A 14943-nucleotide genomic window follows, 5' to 3' on the forward strand; every position below is an offset into this window, starting at 1 on the left:
TCCTTAAATCTAGTTAAAAACAATTCAATATACTCAATACAAATCGTAGAAATTAATTCTATATGAATTTACTAATTTTTCGAATTAAAATCCAAAATTCATCTAAAAAATATCAGTGGGGCCCACGTCTCGAATCTTAAAAAAACTTATGAAATCCGAACACTCGTTCCGAGACGAGTACAACCATATAAAAATCACCAAATTCCGATGTCAAATGGACCTTCAAATCTTAATTTTTCGTTTTCAGAAAGTTTTACAAAAATTTCAATTTCTTCCATCTAAATCCGAAATAAATGATGAATATAGACATGGATTTATGAAATATAATCACTTTTGGTTATATAACACTTACCCAATTCAAAGTCGTGAAAACCCCCTTTGAAATCGCTTAAATCCATGCTTGAAATGTCTAAAAAAGAGAAAAATCTCGGACTCTTCGATTTATACACTGCCCAGAGATTTTTGCTTTTGCGATGGACTTGATTGCGCCTGCAGTCTCGCTTCTGCGGAAGCAAATGCACATCTGCACTGACATACGCTTTTGCGATCGAAGGGTCCACTTTTGCGGACGCGCGAGTGCGTTCGAGGTCCCGCCCCTGCGGCTCTTTGCCCAGCTTGCCCAGGCCGCTTCTGCGAGGGATTGCTCGCTTCTGCGGAGCCGCTTCTGCGGCCAAGGCTTTGCAGAAGGGAAGGCACCAGAAGCAGCAAAATTTCAGATTTTGCTTAAGTCCAATTTTTGTTCCGATTTCGATTCGAATTACACTCGGGGTACTCGGGACCCCGTCTGAATATACCAACAAGTCCCATAACATAATACGGACTTACTCGGGATCTCATATCACGTCAAACAACGCTGAAATTACAATTCACACCTCGATTCGAACTTTTGATTTTCAAACTTTTCAATTTACAAAACTTGTGCCGAAACATGTTAAATGAATCCGGAATGACTTCAAATTTGGAACACAAGTCATAAATGGCATAACGGAGCTATTCCAATTTCCAGAATTGAATTCCGGCCCCGATATCAAAAAGTCAACTTCGTGGTCAAACTTGAAAATCTTTAGCCTTTAAATTTTTAGTTTCCGTTAAATGGCCATAACTTGAGCTAGTGACCTCCAAATTAAATTTCGGGCATACGCCCAAGTCCCAAATTATGAGACGGACCTACTGAAACTGTCAAAATATTGATCCGGGTCTGTTTGCTAAAAATATTGACCAAAGTCAACTTAATTGAGTTTTAAGATTCTATTTCATATTTTAATTAATTTTTCATATAAAAACTTTTCGAAAAATTATACAGATTGCGCACGCAAATCAAAAAATAATCAATAGTACTATTTGAGGTTTCAGAGCACAGAAAAAATTATTAAATTTAATGATGACCTTTTGGGTCATCACATGACGATAGAGATAAAACTCAACCATGGCCAGAATAATCAGATGAATGATGGTTGGCTGACCATCAACTTTTCATATAAGCTATTTGCATAATTAATTAAATAAAATATATTTAAAATTGCAGATTTTTCAAATCATAATTTTAAAGTTAAATATTAATAAGTTGAAAGAATTATTATACAATTTTTTTAGATAAGACAAATAAGTGTAATATCATAAATTAGAAGGAATATTTAGTATTATGAAGCCAAACGTGAGGGGAGGTCTCTGAAATTATCTCAAAAGTATAATTTAACTTCTAACATATGAATTTAATGTTGCAGAGGAAGAATCTAAGTACTATCACAAAGTGGTGTTCAATAAAGATTAAATTCAATTTTCTTATCAACTTAGGGAATGTAATTTCAATCTAAACCCAAAAACCACTAATTTTATATACGAAATTACTTCATCATTTTTTAGCTCTTTTTCCATTAGGGGGATTTTGAAGGGGGAATATCCTAATAGATGAGTATGAGCAAGGTATACATCGCATATTAAATCCCTAGAAAAAAAAAGAAGCTATAGTGATACATGAACTTGAAAATGTTAGATGCAACTGCATTTAGGGAAGAAGCTAGATACATCTGTTATTACTTTTTATATATTACAAGGTAATGTAATATATTAAGTACTATTCTTTTTATATTTTTTAATATTTCTCTTATTCTCATTTTTTAACCTTCTAATGTGTTACTTTCTGCCATAATCCGGAATCCCAACCTCGGGGTCATGATAGCGCCTAATATCTACTTGCTAGGAAAGCCGATGTGGAACAAAAAATTTACAGATTTTGATAATTTATAACAAGATATTAATAATAAAAATGATATAAGTCTGAAGTATAGTAAAATAATGCCCAGCAGCAAAGTCTAAACATAACCCAGAAGCCGGTGTCACGAGTACATCTAGAGTGCTACACACATAGTCTGAACAAACTACACTATTTTGAAACTCAATAAAACAGTAAAGAAAGGGGGGAAGGGGACTTCAGGGTTGCGAACGCCGTGCAGCTGTACCTCAAGTCTCCGTCAGCGACTGAATCCGAGCAAAAGCTACTGAACGTCGCTAGGACCCACTCCGGTATCTGCACATGAAGTGTAGAGTATAGTATGAGTACCACCGACACTATGTACTCTGTAAGTACCGAGCCTAACCTCGACCAAATATTGACAAGGTTAAAGCGGCCACTTACAATAACATGTATGCACTAATAATAATAATAATAATAACAGGAAAGGAAAAAAAGGCAAGAAATGGAAGTAGAGAAATTAATTTGTAGAAATGAATTCGAACCTCGCTATCAGAAAGCCCAGAATAACAAGTCTCGTAATCTCATATAAAAATGTTAAAACCAACACAACAACAACAACAACAAGAACAACAACAATAACAATAACAAGTACAACACACACAATCTGTTGCGGCGCGCAACCCGATCCCTCCATATCATCATTTATCAATCTCAAGTATCACGTATACAATTCGTTGCGGCGTGCAACCCGATCCCACCATATCATTATTTAGCAACATCAAACATCCATATATAATCCGTTGCGGCATGCAACCCGATCCCACCATATCATCATTTATCGACATCAAGTATCGTCCCTTATTCCACCGTTTCAATTCAATATCCTTCAATTTCTGTTGCGGCGTGCAACCTGATCCCCAAACACTTCCAATTAACATAAACAATCTAATAACTCAATTTACAAGAATTCCTACATCAAAGAGTAACAGTACAAAGCAATAAAGGACTACATAACAATAAAAGAATCTTTAAAAATTCGAAATCTCTACTTTACAAGTTTATCGATGTCTAGCAAACTCATCAACTCACGCAAATGAAACTACATCTTAGAATGCAATAAATATTATAAAAATAATAGGACAAGTAAAGCATGTGACGGTCAAAGAGTACAAGTAAAATCGTTAAAGGCAAGTAACTATTAAGCACGGAGTCATGGAAGGGACGGACAATATAATACAAGAATAAATAAATTACAATTAACAATTATAGCATAGAAGTCAAATAAAGCAAGTAATAATTAAGGCATGGAATAAGATATTTCATGAAATAACGAGAAACATGGAAACAAATATCTTGATGGCGTATATATACTCATCGCCTTACATATACGCCGTTTTCTCATATAATCCACACAACACATAGTTCAAAATTTCCTAATTCTCTCAAGTCAAGGTTAGATCCAACACTTACCTCACTCCGCAATCAAATCAAAGCTCAACCAGAGCCTTTCCTATAGAATTCGTCTCCAAATCAATCAAATCTAACCAAATATAGTTCAAACAATTCAAAATAAGTTTTAGAAACTACCCACGAGTGATAAAGATTCAATCTTTAATGATTTTGAAAAAAGTTAATAAAAGTCAGCCCCGGGCTCGCTTGGTCAAAACCCGAGATTCGGATCATAACCCAATTACCCATTCACCCGAGCCCGATTATGTGATTAGTTTCGAAATCCGACCTCAATTTGAGGTCTAAATCTCAATTTTTTAAAATCCCTAATTTCTACCTAAATTCCTAATTTTTACCATTAAAAGCATAGATTAAAGGTTAGAAATCAATGTGTGTTTATGAAAATGGAAGAAAACACGTTAAAATCTACTAACCTATGGAGTTGGGATGAAATTTCTCTTCAAAATCGCCTCTAGGCCGAGCTCAAATTTGAAAATGGTAAAAAGTGAAGAAAATCCCAACTTTTGAATACTTAGGCGTTAGGTGTTCTTCGCGTTCGCGAAACACCTGACGCGTTTGCGAAGAGCATTGGCCAAGTGGCCATCGTGATCAATCATTTGCGTTCACGAAGGCTTAGCCCCCCTTGTCTTCGCGTTCACGTACTGCCCAGCTTGTCCCCAGGTCCCATAACCCATCATGTTCCGAGGGAAAGACCGCGTTCGTGAAAGGTAAAACCCCCGCTATTTTGCGTTCGCGACCAAGTCCCCGCGTTCGCGTAGAAGAAATTCCTCCCGAACTCCATTACTCCTTCGCGATCGCGAAGCATAAAGTGACAGACACCAGAAGATACTGAAACCAGCAACTTCTACGTCCAAAAGGGGTCCGTAGCCTATCCGAAACTCACTGAGTCCCTCGAGATCCAAACCAAATATGTACACAAGTGTAATAACATCATACGAACTCGTTTGCCTGATCAAAACACCAGAATAATACCTAGAACCACGAATCGAATATCAAAATGTATGGAATTTTTCATGAAACTTAAGAACTTCCAAATTTACGACCGAGCATCCGAATCATGTCAAATCAACTCCATTTTGAACCAAATGTTGCAGATAAGTCAATAATAGTAAAATGAACTTAAGCCAAGTCCCGATACCGAAATCTGAAATCGGTAGCTATAAAGTCAACCTACGGTCAAATTTCGAAATTCTTTAAGCCTTCAAATTACTAGTTTTCAACAAATTATGTTAAATCAAGTTAGAGACTTTTGAATTAAGTTTCGGACATACGCTCAAATCCCAAATCACGATACGGTCCCACCGACACTGTCAAAATACTGATTCGGGTCAGTTTACATAAAATGTTAACTGTAGTCAACTCAAATTATTTTTAAAGTAAAAATTTATATTTTCTTTAATTTTTCACATAAAGACTTTCCGGAACAAGACACTGGTTGTGCACGCAAATCGAGGTACGTTAAACAGAGCTAATCAAAATCTCAAAATACGGAAATAAATGCTTAAATTTAAAATGATCTATCGGGTCATCACACTTTTGGTGTGCTTCCATATAATTTTATAACTTCTTTGCCTCTTCCTTTTCTATTTTCTTTGTTTTTCTTAGTTGTTAAACACAATTTCTTATTTTATCAGCTTTATTGTTTATTCATTAGTCTAAGATAATTAATTAAAAAATACCTTTTAATATCTGTTATTTAAAAATTACAACAAATCATAAATTTTATATTTTACTCATACGAGTTGGTAAAAAATTTAATTCACAATTAAACTTTTATTAATTATTTTAAGTTAAGATATATTTTAAAAAATTATGTTTAAAAAATATAGTTTACGATTATAAATAATATCTAGCATTTCTTATGTATACATGTACATACCACACGTTAATGAGTTAGTAAAAAATAATTAATTATTGCAATTTTGATTAATTAATTTAAGTAATAATATTATTTATTCGGAAGATACTTACTACTTTAAAATATTTTTTATTAATTTAAAATTATTTAAAATATTATTTGATATATTTAGATATGTTAATTTTTTAAAAAGTTTATTTAGCTATGTAATTATACTTGTCCAGCCAACTATGACACTGAGAATATGTTCAGGCAAACAAACAAGTCATTATAATTATTGTACTATGTAATTATCAGTGGGTGCAGTTACTACCCTAGTAATTTCATCACCAGGTACAGTTATACCTCTCTATAACAACATCGTTTATTCCGAAATATTTGGCTTTTATAATGAATAGCTGTTATACACCTATAACAATATTTGGCGTTTGAATATATTTTGGCTGTTATAGACAAAAATTATCCAAAAATTATTTTTTTTCTTTTTAATATTACATATAAAGGTAAAAAAATATTTAAATTTAAAATCTCAAAAGATATGAATATTTCACGAATTAAATGCTAAAGAAATATAATACATTATTAAAAAAATTCATAACTAAACGTACAAACATTTAAACTCTAAGGCACACAATTAAATCTTTCAAGATTGATGTAAGAACTCCATAATTGTAGCTTGTTTCGTAGATTCCAGTCTCTTACTAGCGGTATAACGCTTGAATCGGTGAAGATTTGCATCCAAACTTTCAGCAAAAGAGTATCACGTGCAAATCTCTTCAAATAAAAAATTATGATGTGCATATCTTAAAAAAATATGAATCTATTACGTTTACATATTATTGGTATTTGTCCAATATAAAATATATCATGTGTAGATCTTCAAATAAAAAAGAATGATATGCATATCTTCAAAAAGTATAAATGTGGCATTTTTCTAATGAAAAATATATCATTTGAAGATCTTAAAAAAACATAATAATAATGTGCATATTTTCATGGAACGTACTGTTATCTTTAAGATATATATTTCTATTATAAGTTTTATATTAAAAGTTATAAAATATTTGATTAAAATATTTAGAATTATTAATAATAATAATCTTAGAAAATCTACATGGCTATTATAGAGGGGTAATTTTACAAAGAGCGTACTGTTATAAAGATGGTTATTGCTGTTATAGGTAGAAAGCTGTTATAGAGGTAAAATATAACATAAAAAATTGGTTCTGAGAAAAACTAGACTTTTATAATGAATGATTATTATATAGAGATACTGTTATAGAAAGGTTTTATTGTAATTAGTAATTACACGTCTCATACGTCTCAGAGAGCGATGGTACTTTTGCTTCTTAATGATATTGTTGAGTGGTCAAATGTATCTATCCATGTAATGTTAATCACGTAATTGTACTCGGATTCATTGTTGGCTAATGAATCGTTTACATGTGCTTTGCTTAATGCTATACAATGACGCAACATATGTTCATAAAGATTGGTGTTCATGTTAGTGATAGTGATAAAAGTGGGCCAATTACTCAGTCAGGTGACACATTAGTTTTGGCCTGTTATGCAAGTTGCAAGTTCCTAGTTGACACATTAGTTTTGGCCTGTTATGCAAGTTGCAAGTTCCTAGTTCCTGAAATGCAAATGGGAGTGCTGTATCGTATCTCTAAAATACCATCAACTAGGGAGTGATGTCATCGTCCCTATTTAATTTATATTTATTTTTTTATTTTTTTAAACTTATACTTATTTTTAAACAACTTCAGGTCTTCTTCTTTTTCGGGTGACAGTGATTTTATTTGGTGTTTATGAACATATTTTAAGATAGTTTATGATGTTTTACAGTGGTGAGTTATTATGACGCTTTATTTTTTACTATTGCTTAGGATTTCTTCTTCTTTTTTTTTTAAATTGCAAAATGAGTTCGTTAGATTTATTGTTGTTTTGACAAATTGATGACTGTGGTTTGTTCTTGATGATATTTGGAGGTTATGTTTTAAATTTGAGCTCATTTGGAGTAGATTTAGGTATTAAATCGTATATTATACTGTTATAATTTGAAGAAAAATTTATGTTTTCAGGGCAATTTGCACTTCAGGCCTATTTGGCCTTAAGTGCATGAAAACGTTGGTTGCACTTCAGACCTTTTGGCCTTAATTGCATCTGAAGTGCAATTTTTCAATTCAGAATTATTAGTCTTAATTGTAGAAAACGTTTGTTGCACTTCAGACCTTTTAGCTTTAAGTGAATCTAAAGTGCAATTTTTCACTTCAAACTTATTGACCTTAAGTGCATGAAACTATTGGTTACACATCAGACTTATTTGGCCGTAAGTGCATCTGAAGTGTAATTTTTCACTTCAAACTTATTAGCCTTAAGTGTAGGAAAACTTTTGTTGCACTTCAGGTCTTTTAGCCTTAAGTTCATCTGAAGTGCAATTTTTCACTTCAGACGTATTGGTCTAAGTGCATGAAACCACATTGGTTGCACTTCATACCTATTTGGCCTTAAGTGCATTTGAAGTGCAATTTTTTCACTTCAGACTAATTTTTTTTTAACTTCAGACCCGATAAGTATGAAATTGATCGTAAAATGAGTAGGCTTACAAATATTTTTGCAAAGTGAGTATAGATTCAATTGTGATCCCAAAATCGGATATAGATACAAAAGATCCCAATTTTTTGCCTTCCTTTTGTTTGCGTGTGGTGCATCAGTGGATGTGACAGGCAGAGTCGGCTTATGATCAGTAAAGCAGCCAAAGAAACTGCTTTAGGGCCCATAATTATAGGGACCCCAAATTTCTTAATAATTAGTATTTGTATATGTTAATATTTCTTAAAAGATAAATTATTTAATCTTGAAAAAAAGAATTATTTCTTTTCAAATGCATATATTGTTTATAGAATAATGTTAATAGTTTCTGTAATAATTGCCTTAGTGATTTTTCTTTTAAATTAAAATTAATAAATTCTTACCTAAGATCAAAATGTCTCAAGAGAGATTAAATGTGTTAGATATATTATTAAAAAAGAATTATTTGAAAAAGCCGATTATAATTTTTTAATAACCTTACATCTCAAAAAGCTAAAAAATTAACTTTAAATAAGATAATATAGGATTTCTTTTTTCAAAAAAGGAAGAATTAACTTAAATAACCAGTTGATATATAATCCATATATAATATGTATAAACGCATATAATTTCTATATACTGGTTAGAAAAAATAAATAGTGATTGTGTTCGGCTAATTGTATAAATATCCTTAAAAAGAACTCGCGCAGAAGTTTGCGCTTTAGGCCCCCAAATTTATTGAGCCGCCCCTGGTGATAGGTGCCATATTATTCTGATTTGGATCTCATTCAAGGTTTTTTTATGTTTAGATTCAAATTCTCCTTCTTATGCCTGGTCATTGAAGTTATATTTGTTGTGTCATAGAATCGTCTGGTGACACCCTGATAGTATAAATACATATATTCCCTAACCTGGTACTATATATATATTATTTAAGTCGAAAGCAGTGAGTGCACATGCATCTACTAGAATAAAATCTATATTGAACGATGCATCAGAAGCCAGTAAGACAGAGCTAAGTCCACTGAATCTCCTCTTTGGCTTTAAGGAGACTTGAATTATTGTTGTCATCGTTAATATGTTGCATATTCCCAACTGCAAGAAAAGAATTGGATGTACCATTTGGCAGTAAATGATGGTTATTCAAATGAAAGTCACCAAGAGGAGGCTCATTTAATCTTGCAGGAAAACTCATTCGCGATGGCAATGGCAATGGAAAATTCGGAAGCTGCAATGAACAAGCTCCAAAACTCAAGTCACCGAGGTAACTTCCAACAAAACTTGGCCTTAAATATTCACTTCCAACGAAAGGTTTTCTTTCGAATGGAAATGGAAGATCTTGAACTTGCATTCTGCAATTTGAACCTTTGACACTTTTTCGAGTTGTCATACAATTAGGTTGCCCGTTCAACGTGGATGCTGAACGAATGTGTCCAGCAACACCATTTGTTTTGTTTGCTGTAGGCACTTCATGGTTGTGTTTCCCCTCATATGTTGTGATTACTGATTTTAAGTTATCTGAAGCCCTTTCCACATGCTTCCTCACTATGCATCCAGCATTGGTACATTTATAGTAGCTCCTACACAGGAAACATTTCTTTATAAATATCAACGAGTTAAGAGGCAGTCTGGTGCACTAAACTCCCGCTATGTGCGGGGTCCTCGAAAGGGCCGGACCACAAAGGTCTATTGTACGCAGTCTTATCCTGTATTTCTGCAAGAAGATGTTTCCACGGCTCGAACCCGTTACTCCTGGTAACATGTCAACAATTTTACCGGTTACGCCAAGGCTTCCCTTCCAAGAGTTAAAAGAATAGAATCAAAAGAAAGCTGTCAAGGGAACTACAACTAAGAAATTTACATGTTATCCTCCTATAAATAGATACCTGGGGTTTGGGTTCCCTTTGACAACTTTTTGGCCATATTTTCTCCAGCGATAGCCGTCTTCAAGAATATCGATCTCACTCTCTACCTGGAGGACTACTTTTGATTCTCTCACTGTTCTTGATAATAAACTTGGTTCAGCTGAATAACTTTCTTTCTTCCTGAGGTCAAGGGTAATTCCACATCTTAAATAAATGCAATGGATCACCATTAGTGTTGTAAACACTCACATAATAACCCTCCTCTAAAAGTTTTTTACACTATTATTAGTGTATTTTCTATCTGCCTTATTTTCTAGGTTACTAATCCCACTTTTTCATGGACGATTGCCTGTAGTTATCTTTTAGACGGTTTTATACTATCAGTGTATAAAGGTTAAACTCATTTCAGAAATAGATAAAGCGAAAGAAGAACAAAGGTACCTTCTTTTTGGCTCTAATTCATACTCATTGACATCATCACCAAGGAGAGTACTTTCTTGAGTGGCCCAATCTCCGTCGTCGCCATCATAACTAGTAAGTGTAGAAGAAAGCTCAGGAGTTCCAGCTGATTCAAACACATTCATGGATTTTGGATTGGTTGACATTGGATCAGAAACTTCAGTCAAGACAGATGCAGAGGATGTTCTTTTTAGACCATTATCATTGTAACTTATAACATTCTTATTACACTCAAATTGCTGGTTTCTCCAAACTGATGCATTTTCTTGGCCTATTTCCTCCACTTCCCTAATTACATAAGAATTATCCATATTTGGTCGTCGAATAGATTGAGTTTTCGGGTGATTATGAGCACCATTGTAGACAATTTCTATAACCTGTCCATTTGGTGCACACTCTACTTTCTTCCTAACAGGGCAACTTTGCTGAGTACATTTATAGTAACTTCTTGGAAAATTACTCCCTTTTACGCGCTTTTGTCCATACTTTCTCCATGTGAATCCATCATCTGAACTGCTAGGACTAATGCTAGAACTGAAAACACCATTCTGTTCAAATTGGTTTTCTTTCTTCGTAAATTCTTCTTGCTGAGGGATTTGCTTATTTGTTAACTCAATGCTGTTCAAAGTTTGTTGTACATTTGTTTCAGTAGGTGTCTGCAATTGAGGGGAATAAAATACTTACATACCAATGCATATATGTACCAAACCAAAGTTCCATGAAGTACACATTGTATCATATCAATGAGATAGTTGATTTTAAGTAACATATTGAAAAACTAGACCATTTTTAGTAGGAAAGAACAAAATCAGATTGGATTAAGACAGTCGATCCATTTAAAGAAGGTGCAATTGTTTTATCGTATTAGATTCGAACAAGGACGAGAGTGGTCACGTATAGTGACAAAGCCAGAAATTTCACTAAAGTTGTCAAGATTTAATATTTATGTATTAGTACAGGATTTGACTTATATACACGATAAAAGATAATCAGTTGGCCTCTTCTCGACATATGTGGCCTTTTTACCAAAACCGATATGTGAATTTATGGAGGAGCGACCGTAATACCTTATCTCAATTTCTACGTGAAAAAAAAAGAAAATTTTATTTATTTCAAAAGACGAGACTTATCTTATGAATTTTCATTGTGTGTGTGTGTGGGGGGGGGGGGGGGGGATGGAGTGGGGTGGCACAAGATTACTAAAAAATCACATTAAAAAGATATTAGTAAAATTCTTAGAACATCATCAATTAATTAAAACAACAAAAAAAAGCCAATACCACTGAACTTGGAAACATCACCGGAGAATCAAGCAATGCTGCCGGACTAATGCCGGGAGGTATCGTTAGGACAGCCGGCCAGCAAGGTGGTGACGACATGGCTGCAGGTAAACCAAGCTAGCAACTTTCTGAAAGTAACGTTCAACAATAACTGCGCTTCAATTCCAAAAAAGTAATTGAGAGTTTATTGACAATGCAGGTTCCAAGTTCACATAAAAGAGAAGTGTTTTGGTAGATTGATAGCAGCACAAAACATAGTGAATTTGTATTCATTCTCACAACACATGATACATTGCTAAAGATGAGGTTGAAATACAAAACAAATAAAATGCGAAAAATCATTTCGAAAATAGTCGAATAATGTTAAATGATTTCTTAGATACCTTAATTTGCTGTATGAACTCATTGCCTTGAAACCACATTTGGCTGCCTAGCATTCAGCAATGCTAGGCTAATCATTTCTCCTTCCAATAATTAATTAAGAGGAATTGAACTTTCACTAATCATTTCTTCACTTCCCACCTTTAAACTAAGAGCAGTTTCTTGAGTCTCAACACTCAAGCTTTGGTTGGAGTCTAAATTGCCAATAACTCATATAGAGTGAGTGAAAAGTGGAATATTTTGTGTTTATTGTAAAGGAAAAGCTTCTAGGTATGAGTTTTTAAGTATTTGGTTAGCATAAAAATAGGAAACGTCTTTGGTTAGCCGAGAAAAGTGAGAAAGAAGGTTTTCGAAGGTTGCGGAATATAGGGGCCATATGGCCACGTTTTAGTATCTACTCCTTTCTTATCTTAAAAAAATAAAAATTAAGTTAGGTAGTTCACTACGATCTACGAGTTGTTATCTAAAGTAAAGGTAAATAAGGATAACAGATCGATAAAGTCGCTAGTTGTTATATAAGATTATATTCGTCGACTCTTGGTTTAGATGCAGTTAGCGAAACGGTTAAGTTTTGCTATTCCCATTAAGTGATCTAAATCAGCGGCTACGATTGTTAAGGTTAAGAATAAACTAGCTTAAGGATTTTTGGCAGGGAACTAGCAGGAAAAGGGACGACCCAACGAATTCACATTAGACTACTTAGATTCAAAAGAGCTCCAATGATTTTCTATATCTTGAAAAAACAAGGGATTATTTATTTATAGAATTTCAAGGAGTTTAGTTTTGCATGGATAGCCTATAGTTGGCAAATACCTTTTAAGTCAAAATCAAACTTATGTTAGAAATTTACCGTCCCTTCTAGAGACTTCTAGTGTGGCTGATAAATGCTGAAAAGTGTATTGGATGTGTTTGTGTATTATTTCTTGTGTGAATTGCAGAAGTTCACACTGCTTTTGAAGTGAAAATATGCTCATTACGTGTTTCTTATGTGTAGGAATAAACCTGCGCGGAAAAGGATCAAATAGGAGAAAACTTGGTGAAAAAAAGCTGAAGAGAAAAGTCTCGGACAGCGAAGCGAGGTTCACTTCGCCAGACCGGGACCGGAGCAGAAGAAACCAGCAAAGTCCTAGACATCGAAGCGAGGTTCACTTCGTCAGAACGGGACCGGAGCAGAAAAAATTAGCTTTTCTAATCCGAATTAGGAGAAGCCAAATTCGCCCCAACTCAACCCTAAACCATATAAATATGAGAGTTAGCCACTTTTTGAAGGAGAGAAAACTTTGGAGAGGCAAGAACACGCTTGGAGCAAGGAGAAGGATTCAACTTCACGTTTTTCTCTCTTTCTTCTTAGTTTCCCATTTGTTATGAATTCTAATATTGTATTTGTGCAAACAATTATGAGTAGCTAAATTCTCATCTAGGGTTTGATGGAACCTCTTGGAGGATGAATTTTTTGTTGCGTTTAATATAAGTTTGCCATTGGATTTTCTCTACTTGTTCAACTACATGATTATTGGGGTTGATTGAAAGGCCCTCAATTGATTGTGCCTATTTAGTGTGTATTGCTTGGAAAAGAGTACATATTTAGGTAGTTATTGATCAACATCACCCCTAATGTATATGAGAAATCAATACGGAGGGTCTAAAGGTGGGATTAAGAAAAACGAAATCTTGGTGCGATCTTAGTGAGCGGTAAACTAGTGCCAGCTAGCGTAATTTGGAAGAATACGTCTAGTAAATTATTGTATTTGCTCGGAAGAGACTTACGACACCTAAAGTACTCACGATCGGTAGAGAATATCTAGGTGAATTTATAGGAGAAGTGGCGGGGAGGATTCCGACGAGAGAGAAAATCGTAACCCTAGACCTTTCCAATCTTGTCTACAACATTTGCTTTGTTAGTAATAAAACTACAGCTTTTTAATTACCTTGCTTTTAGTTGGTAAACAATAACTCATTATTCAATATTTCTGAAGATTGATTACTTGAATTCTTGCAAAATTAGTGGTTGTGATTAGTAGGTTAATTCCCTATGGGATTCGACTCCGAACTTGTAAACCGGATTATATTTGTAACAACCGCTAAACCTCTTATGAGGCATAGTTGGGCGTGATCAGTGACCCACATATAAGGTAATGAATTTTTTTTTACCTTGTCTCTCAAGTAAATAATATATCAGATAATATTCTGTAGTTATGCATATATGGCAGTTTCTTTGATGGAAAAAAACATTTTTTATTAGGAGTCCCTAGGGCAATTATAACTCATGGAGAAGTCCCTAGGGCTAAAGTATTTGCCTAAGAGTCGCTAGCCTACCTATAAATACGCTTGTGACTCCATCTATCTGGCATCCTACGATAGGACAGGCTAGAGGGCTTTATGTTTTCTGTCAAGGTTCTTCCAAGGCAATTCCCAACATCACTTGAACAACCATGGCTGAAGGTACATTCCTTTTATAATTTCTGATGTGTTGGTTCTATGTATGTGTTTAAATTCTACATCGTGGTATCAGAGCCTGCCTTTAGCTATGTGTTCTGTATAGGAAAAAATACGACATGACATATGGCCACTTAAAGGAAGGACACGTGGAACACAAGATGGGGATGACCACCAAACATAGCTATTTCGATTGTCACCGGAAGGAATAACGATCATAAAAGAAGTATTAAATACTTTGCACCCGGTAATATTTAATATAGAATATTTTACAGCATTAAGAATAATGGCCCGTTACAAGGAATCTGGCATTTATGTCTAACGTTACATCTTCATCAATAGCCCTCATAATTGACATTAAAGAAGGGCATGATCCTAGGACTTCCTTCCTTAGACATAGCTATTAATAGAGAGCTCAATCATCAT

General features: G+C 34.1%; 1 protein-coding gene across 5 annotated transcripts; it reads right to left on the reverse strand.

Annotated features, from left to right (window-relative positions):
* Positions 1-8739: 8739 nt before the first annotated feature.
* LOC107808545 (putative WRKY transcription factor 4) lies at positions 8740-12342 on the reverse strand. Of its 5 annotated transcripts, none has more exons than XM_075227835.1 (5): positions 12084-12342; positions 11701-11828; positions 10403-11076; positions 9983-10141; positions 8740-9676 (listed from the first exon to the last, which is right to left on the reverse strand). In XM_075227835.1, the coding sequence occupies exons 2-5, from the start codon at positions 11797-11799 to the stop codon at positions 9112-9114; spliced, it is 1497 nt and encodes a 498-aa protein (XP_075083936.1). In that variant the 5' UTR covers positions 11800-11828; positions 12084-12342; the 3' UTR covers positions 8740-9111. The 5 variants fall into 5 exon arrangements, with proteins under 5 accessions (XP_075083936.1, XP_075083935.1, XP_075083937.1 ...); XM_075227834.1 differs by having other exon boundaries at positions 11701-11851; XM_075227836.1 differs by having other exon boundaries at positions 11722-11856.
* Positions 12343-14943: the final 2601 nt, after the last annotated feature.

This window comes from Nicotiana tabacum, chromosome 13, assembly GCF_000715075.1.
Source record: "Nicotiana tabacum cultivar K326 chromosome 13, ASM71507v2, whole genome shotgun sequence".
NCBI lineage: Eukaryota > Viridiplantae > Streptophyta > Magnoliopsida > Solanales > Solanaceae > Nicotiana > Nicotiana tabacum.